General features: G+C 38.6%; 2 protein-coding genes across 6 annotated transcripts in view; both read left to right on the forward strand.

The window, feature by feature from the left end:
- The window catches only part of ccpg1 (cell cycle progression 1), a 64,505-nt gene extending 60,765 nt beyond the window's left edge, over positions 1–3,740 (forward strand). For all 5 annotated transcript variants that reach the window (XM_087981156.1, XM_043677495.2, XM_043677497.2 and 2 more), the window contains one exon: positions 1,212–3,740. In XM_087981156.1, the coding sequence (XP_087837282.1) occupies positions 1,212–1,422 (211 nt within the window). In that variant the 3' untranslated portion in view covers positions 1,423–3,740. The remainder of the gene's footprint in view (positions 1–1,211) is intronic.
- A 2,836-nt stretch (positions 3,741–6,576) lies between these two features.
- Positions 6,577–8,289, forward strand: pigbos1 (PIGB opposite strand 1). The gene has a single exon (XM_043677047.2). The coding sequence runs from the start codon at positions 6,682–6,684 to the stop codon at positions 6,862–6,864; it is 183 nt and encodes a 60-aa protein (XP_043532982.1). The 5' UTR covers positions 6,577–6,681; the 3' UTR covers positions 6,865–8,289.
- Positions 8,290–8,779: the final 490 nt, after the last annotated feature.

Genomic DNA, 8,779 nt, shown 5'->3' on the forward strand with positions numbered 1-8,779 from the left:
CCATTCTTCCTGCACTGAGAGTCTGTCAGATGCCATATGTGTTCCCTTTGTTATTCTTTTCCAGTTAGAGATTGGTTGGTTGAGTTTGGAGATGCATTTGTTGAATTTGAAGAGGCAGCAGAAGAGGAGAGAATCAAACAAGAAATCAGGACCAAAGTATTGATAAAGTTGGAAATTGGACAAGACTGCAAATGTCGTCATAAAATATTATCCTCATGAACAAAATAACTGATGCAAGGGTTGGTGGGGCAGCAGGCAAGAAACATACCCACAAGTTAGTGTCCTGAGAATTGAAGTGGTCAGTAAGTAATAGATGTGAAAGCATTAACTGGTTTGAGGCAGCTACTGAGTATTGAATGTGCCAAGATTGAGACCAAAACTGCGTATTTAGACAGGGTACTGATGGCAGATCAGGGTCTGCAATCAGATCTTCATATCATAATGTTTACATGATTGTATGATACTGGAATGTTGACTCTGGTTGGAGCCCCAACTATAGCATCTGTCAGCTGTGAACATGGTTTTGTGCACTACCCACACTCCTTTGGCTTCAGTAAACTGTGCATTGTTTGCTGACTGATCTATCATCATAGACTATTTTGGACTTGCCTCTCTAACTCTCAGAAGCTCTAATTAACAAAATCTCTTTTGCCAATCTATGACTACTAGAATGGAATTTTGGGTGATTTGGGTGAATTTTCAGTGAAGCATGTTCCCGAAAGAGTCCATATAAATACAAGAGTTAGGTTCTGTAGGACCTTTCTTATTAGAGAGAAAAACAATTCAACCCAGAAAGATGAAATACCTATGATTATAATTTTTATATTGATAAATGAAATAACTTTCCAAAGAAAAAAGATGAAAGAAAAATGTAATTTCCTACTTTTGGTATCTTTTGCTCAAGATCCATCTTCATATTTTCCGGTGATTGGGTGCTAAAATATCCCTTCAAATGCTACTGCATTGGACAGTCATATTCCTCGTTTGTCTATACTTCAGTCCAAAAATGTCAAAAGTACCTTTTGAATGTGCTCATCTGCTGCTTTACAAATACAGGAGGATATTGCTGTTTGGAAAGTACTGAAAGCACTTCAACTATCTGCTGCAGAAATGCTAATACAGAATTAAACACAGGCATTGATAAGTCATTACAAGTAACATCTGTTATTGCACTGAAAAAATCAATAATTAACTTCCTTTTAATCTTACAGTCAGCTTTACGATGCTGGTAAATACAAACAGTACGGAAAGCAGTCATCTAGAAATGCAGATAGCTCCAGATACCAGAGGCATGAAAGGAAACACCAGCATACATATCACCAGAAAGAACGTAAATGGAACAAGCCAGGCCGTACCAATGGAAGACAAATGGCAAACGTTGAAATTGAGCTGGGCCCAATGCCTTTTGATCCAAAATATTAATGGTTTTTACATGTATCAGTGTGTGTTTGAAAAGTTCAGACCAGATCCATCTGACTGCTGTTTGTGATACACGCCTAAGAATGATGATTTTTTTTCAAACAATTTGCATTTCAGTTGACTTTGAATAATATGACTGTAGAGGTAGCCTAATAACTTTCCATCTCTAATTGCAAAGTACTGGTCAAAAACTTCCTAAGCAGTTGCATTGTGCAAGTATGTTATGCTAAGCACAGTTTAGCATTATGAAAAAGACTATAAAAAGTTGCAGGAGCTTTAATGAATTTACTATGTCTTTGTGTGTACTGGTGTATGTGCATGAGATTGAAGTCTCATTTCTTCCTTAGCAAGTTTGTAATTTGCTATCATGTGAACGTAAATTCCATAAGGTGTAAATTATTAATATTGGTGTGCAGAATTTCTTTTATTTTGGAGACTGTATTTTTATTCTGTGGTGAAAATTAGCCATTTCTGTTCTTCCCTTCCCCCTGTTGTGGAATGATTTTGCACAGATTCTATTGCGATTCCTGAAGGGGAAGAAATGGGTTATGCTTTTAATTTGAATTTAGTAACATTGCAGCTACATACCTTTTTTCCATTTGACAAAATAAGCAATTGTAGGCAAATTACAACATTGATAGTAAAGTGATGGCTTAACTCTGTTTGTTTAATAAACAGCTATGTGTTGAGTTTTTATGTGCTTCAGAATCCAACAACCAGGAAAGATCCGAAAATATTTTACATGTATACAAATTTCTCTTACTGACTAGCTGCAGGGCCAGATATGACTGCTGTTTTTAAAAAAATAAATTCTGTAATTTTGAAATAACCTTTTTTGTTGTTTGTAACTGCTTAGTTTGAACCATTTTTACAGCTATCGCTTGAATTTCTCGATCAATTCATTATTAGTGACTTAGAATAAACTCATTTCCAATAAGGGAAATTTTCATGTTGGGCCAAAATATTTGAGGAACTTCTTTAGGTGCGATCTTTGTTTTCACTGATATGGTTACATGATCTGCTAAGTGATAATAATAAAAAAACTTATTTAGGCACTTGGAGGGGTGGGGAGTGGTTATGAATATAAATATGCTGTATTGGTGTGTGGTTGAATATGGCCTCTGTAATTTAACTGCTTTTTTTGTGATGTGTGTTCCAACTGTTGAGTACAATGGTAGAGATTTACTTCTGAAACTGAGGAAAGGAGCAATGCCAGTATAATTTCTTGTTCAGAACCTTGTTTTTGAGGAGGATCAAAACTGGTTCTGGTGGAGCTGAAGCATGTGAACAGCAGTATTATTTCTGCTACAGTAAACACTTGCAACTTCCTGACTGCATAAAAATACATTTAAAAATAATGCTTTTATAATTGAGTTTTAGACTTGCAGTACATCTTTAGAATGTGCAGATTCTCAGCTAGTTCGCTCATCAATATAATTTAGAACCATAATTGTTATTTATTTTAAACTCCATCATCTCTGTTCTTGGTAAGTATCAGTCCCTTTGGAATTTCAGAGAACGCACACATACATAGAGTATGGCTGCACATGTTGGGCAATGAATAAGAGCCCATTCTGCCACTAATTTCCTGAGAAGAAAACTATTGGGAGTCTGTCCTTGCTTCTGATGTCATTCCTCTAATGAATCCCCTGTATTTATTTTAGAATCTTAGGTACAAATTGAAAGAGCCCTACATTTTTAAGAAAACAACCTGCTTGTGCTTTTTTGACCTTTTTTACATTAGTTAAATAAAGGTACTTCTTATTTTGGGGTGAGATCTTAGCTTTTCCGTGTTTCCTATGTTAACCATTTGAATTCTTGGACCAATACATTTTGCTTTGTGCAAACATATATTTAAAGAAACACCATTTGATATTGCTTTACTTTTTCTGTAGTAATTTACTCAAACCTGTTGCCTTTAACCCACAATGAGTATGCAATTCCAGATTCTCCTCACATTCTACATCTCTTCTCTAATTTAATCATATTGCTAGAGAGATATAGGTAAATAAGAATTAGCAATACAAAATAGAGACGAATGTTTCTATTTTTCTTCTATAAATATTTCAAGGATTTCTTTAAAAACAATTCTCACCTCTGGTTTGTCCACAAGGTTTTTAGGAAGGCTGATTTTGGTGCAATATATTTGAACACCTAAAAGCAGGAAAAGAAAACACTCCTGGCATATTTGACATTGCTGTATCATAAGTTTCAGGATGGCAGTGCTGCATAATGCATTAACGGGCATGTTTTCATCCAAATCTGTATCAATTGATGCTTCACAAAATTGTCATGTGTTCAATAAATTGGTCTAATATTTAGTGCCTCTGAATGTTATTTCTGAACACTGGAAACATAAGGGCTCATTTTCCAACTGCATGTGAATGGCAAAATGTGAAACTTCAATTTTTTTAAAGGAAACCTGAAATTCCTCTATATTCCTGAACCTGTACCATTTTTGTAAGTCTTTTTCATGGGTTGGAGTGCCTCCATTGTGAAAAGCACATCTCTACTGATCTCATGTTCCCCAGTATTAAAGAGGGATGAAAATCACATTGTAGAGCTCTCATCATTTTTGCTGGGACCTGAGTATTTATTGCATTGAGTAAATGCAAATCCTGTCCACCAAATCATACATGATCAGGAACCATTCATCGTAGAGTGAAGAAACATCTTAGTGTTTTGTTGCAATTTTAAAACTGCCAAATGCCTGCAAGCAGTTGAGTGGCAGGGATAGAGTGCGGAAGGAGTTGTCTCTTTAAGTTGGCACATTGGAACATTACTGAGTAGGACCCCTGTGCCTTAAATCTGAGTTTCCTGAACACTAAGGAAAAACACTTGAAATTAGAGTGGGAGCACCTGTATTCTATCTCTAGTACCTTGATACAACAAAGAGGCAATGTCAGATGAGGATGACTCTTCCCAAGAGGTGATGGATGACCTGTATGACATTTTGAGACTGGAGCACCACCCAAGAAAGCCATACTCTTGCAGACCCAGCCACAGTGAAAACTACCTACTTACATGAACAGGCCTTTTGAAGATGTGGGTTAGATGCCTGGGCAGTTTAGTGGACTCACTACAATATAATTCTCAGTTTTTAGAATGATTGTGGTGTGTTGGATGCAGTACAACTTGGTACCGAGAAGAAGGTTTCTTCTGGACTCAGAAGATGAAGAATGGGGCATTTCCTCAGATGAGAAATTGGCTTTCTGTCAAATGAGGAAGAAGGATTATGTATGAAATGTTAAATGGAAGGCCAACAGAGAGTCTGTAGCAATGAAAGAGCAGTTCATCACACACCAGTTATGAGGAATCCATGCAGAGTGCCATCATCACCGGAGATGTTACCATACATCTAATTGAGACTCTGCCATGAGGTTGAAAGCTAACCAGGAGTTAAGAGTAAATGCCAAAAGAACTGCAGATTCTGTAAATCAGAAACAAAAATGGAAATTGCTGGAAAAGCTCAGCAGACCTGGCTGAAGAGAAGAGAAATTGAAGTTAAAGAGAAATTAGAGCTAATGGTTTGGGTCCAGTAACCTTCAGAACTGAGAAAGGTTTTAATTGCTATAAGCTATCGGGATCATTGCAATGTGCAAGATAGCCATACTCTATCCCAGGAAGGTTTCTGCTATGGGGAATTACATAAATTTTAGATCAAGAGGGAGAGGGAGATTAATGAAATTACTGTATTACGAACAAAGTATGAGTAAAGAAGCTAGCTACAAAATGGAGGTTGAAAAGTTAGACAACTGGCAGAAACAAGAAATGGTGCTTCAAAGAAGTCTTCATTGGGACATGTTACTACTTAATTTGGATTTGGGTGGACGATGTAAAATTTAAAAAATTGAATTTCTTTGTTACAGTGGATAGCTGTGATGAAATAAATCTTTATTCAACAACAACTGGTAGAACACTTAACAGTAAAAATGATCTCTTGCTTCACCTTCCTCTTGTAAAGCAAAATTTAACACTTGTTGAAGTCAGCTTCAAGTAGGTGATGAAAATCTTGGTAAAAGAAAGAGGTAGGTAGGTTTTGGGGAGCATCTTGAAGGTGGAAAGTGGTCTGGAGAAATAATTCCTAAACTTTAGGGCTTTGGCAACTTATATGGTCGAACAATTAAAATTGGGAATGCTCAAGAAGCCAGGATTGGAGGGGTGTGGATAGCATGGAGACTTGTGGGGATGGGGATTTGAGATAGGTGAGGACAAAGAGGGATTTGAGAATAATGGATTAATACTTAAATGGGAATGAGTGTGGATTGGTAATTTTAATTTGAGGATTTAAAGAGCTTATTGGATGATTGTTTTGACAGAAATGGTGTGCAGGGATATGGGGAAAAGCACTGAATAATAGAACTGGCATAGGCAAGATGGATTGACTGGTTCTGTGTCCTATCAATTCTGTGATTCATTGAATAGTGTGAAGACGAATAGGTGAGAGTAAGGATACATACAGCAGCAAACTCTACAACTACCTCAAGTTTAGAATGTGGGACCTGAAATGTTAACTTTGACTTTTCTTCACAGCTGGTGCCAGACCTGCTAAGCTTTTCCAGCAACTTCTGTTTTTGTTTAATTTACAGCATCCACAATTTGTTTTTTTTAGAATGTGGGAGGTCTGCCAGGAGGGGGCCATTAGAGTAAGGAAAGCTAGAGACTTGACGAAGCAGAAGATGGTTTGATCAAAGGAAGGGATTAGCTCTATTTTGACAAAGTAGTTTCAACTTTGGTGGGACAAGCAGGAGCTTGCAAAGACGCAGCAAGCCAGGCAGCATCGGGAGGTGGAGAAGTCATCGTTTCAGGAGGGTTACACCCGAAAACATTGACTTCTCTACCTACTGATGTCGCCTGGCTTGCTGTGTTCTTCCAGACTCCTATTTATCTGCCTTGAATGCCAGCAATCTGCAGTTTTTTTCGCCTTCAACTTTTACGTGGGAGACGTCTCTGAATTTTGTCGCGAGGAATTGCTCACCTGCAGCAGCACAATGGCAACATACTGGGGCGGGGCTAATGGGATCCTAATGGGATTGGGAAGGCTCTGATTGGTTGAGGTATCCGGGAGCCTGATTGGTTCAGCGCTTGAGCTTGATTCGGTCCAAGCCTGGTGTTCACGTGACTGAGGCGGTTGAAGCGCATGCGCTCTCACGAGGACGTTCAGTGCGGTGTCGTCTTGCCCACCATTTTATTATCAAAGGGAATGTCCACTCAGTCCGTCCTCGTCCCCCTCCCTCTCCCTGACGGAGTCCGTTGCCGCTGATGGCCTTCAGGAGGTTGCCATTCCCTCAGCTGACTCTCGCCGCGTTGCTGGGGGTGGCGGGCGGCCTGTACGTATACAAGCCCCTCTTCCAGCGGTACAGCCTGGAGCAGCGCAAAGCCCGGGAGGCGGCCCTGGCTCAACTGCCTGAGTCTCACCGCCCCCAGAGCCCAGCCGAGAGCTGACCCTGGCCCAGATAACGGGAGGAAGGCGACTCTTCATCGAGGGCGAAATGTTAGAGCGTCTGTGAAATGGGCCGTGGGATATTTTTAGCCCGATTTCCAAAACGCTATTGACCTTTACAATGCAGAAACATGTCAACATTTTTTTAAAATGGTAATAATACTCTCACCTCGATGAAGACAAAGTTGTGGCTGTAACTCCCAATCCATAAATTCAAAGTGGACGGCGCGATGCATTGCTGAGGGAGGGCTGCACTAGTGGAGGTGCCGTCTTTTGAACTAAATACATCAGCCTTTGGTTTAGTGTTATCTCAGATGGAGAAGAAGCAGACCTTCACCTTTCTGTCAACACCTAAAAATAGACCATGTGGCCATTATCACATTACAGTAGGTTTCTGTGTGACTTGTTTCCTATAAGTGACTACTTAAAAAGAATTAGCTGCAAAGTGCTTTGGGACAAGGTTATTAAAAAAAACTCCCAGAAACACTAGAAATTGCTAAACAAAATTCCTGGGTTTATCGGGATTAGGTATTTTTGCTACTGAATTGTGGCTTTTTTTCAGATAGAAATGGAGAGTAAGTCTCAAGCCTTTGGTGATGGCTTTATCCAAGAGTATTGAGGTTGAATTTCATAAAAGCAAAGTCTGGATGTTGGTCCCCTCTCATCATCATGCAAAAAAATTGAGTGAAATTGAGAGATGTGCTGTAATAGTCTTTACGTTAATCTGTGATGTTGATCCTTCCAGAAGAAAGATTCCGGATTGCCTTCATATTTAAGGACTGATCTGATTGACATATGAACTAGGAGCAGGCCTGGGCCATTTGGTTCCTTGTCTACTGTGTAATTTGATAAGATGGCTGATCTGATTGGAGCCTCAATACAACTTTTCTGTCCATCTCCCATACTTTTGTGAGTCCTTATCAATGCAAAATCTTTAACTCAACCTTAAAAATATTCAATGGCTCTGCCTCCACTGTCTCTTGGGAAAATAGATCCAAAGACTCAACCTTCTGAAATAAGAAAAAATCTCCACCAGCTTGAAGGGAACTGCCTCATTTTTGTCTGCTGGTTCTAATCTCTCCCAAAAGGGAAAAAAATCCTCCTGGCATTCATACAATCAACTTCCTTGTCCCAAGAATCATTGGAGTGAATTTTCTCTGAACTGTTTCTGAACCATTATATGCTGTCTTCATTAGTACATGCTACGCAGAAGTTAAGACAATTCTGTAACTATCTGGTTTAGAACCTCAAGTCTATCTCTAATTGGCTGTGGAAAAGGAAACACAAATACGTGTATGAAGTGAGATATTTTCATTATTAAGTTCCAGTAAATGAATAAGTATCTCAATTGTTTATTTGATTTATTGAATGTAATTTCCAGAAAATATCAGTTGATGTGGAATAAAATCTGTTGGTATTGATGAATATCTATGAATACATTGATTGTAGTACTTTAAAAAATGCTCCTGATTTTGTGGGAAAAAGTCCTAGCAAAGCTGAAGTTGCTGCACAACCAGAAATTGCATTTCCGCATTAGCTAGTTGATTGAATCCAGCGTGTTGGTGAATATTTTGAGTACGTTTGGTCGAAAATGAAGATGTGCAGATTTTTCCATGGAATGAGGTCTTGTAATTTTTGAAGATTATTCACTTTTTTTCACTGAACTCATAATGTCTGCACTGACCTGCACGTTACCCTCGTGTTTGATTGCTGAAGGGTTGAGCAAAAACTAATGCCATACATCAAGTTTGCATCCCTGATTGTCCATCATGGTCACTGAAATGTAGTTTAGCAATTGATTAAACTTACACTTGGAATTTAAATATTTAAGTTATCCTTGTACTAGTTTAACTTTGCAACAATACATGAGTTTGTTACTGTGCAAGATAGAAAAGTAATCACTCTCCAGTGGATTTT

The sequence above is a fragment of the Chiloscyllium plagiosum genome, unplaced genomic scaffold, assembly GCF_037043375.1.
Source record: "Chiloscyllium plagiosum isolate Xiang-an unplaced genomic scaffold, Cpla_swu_hap1 HiC_scaffold_39, whole genome shotgun sequence".
NCBI classification, from domain to species: Eukaryota; Metazoa; Chordata; class Chondrichthyes; order Orectolobiformes; family Hemiscylliidae; genus Chiloscyllium; species Chiloscyllium plagiosum.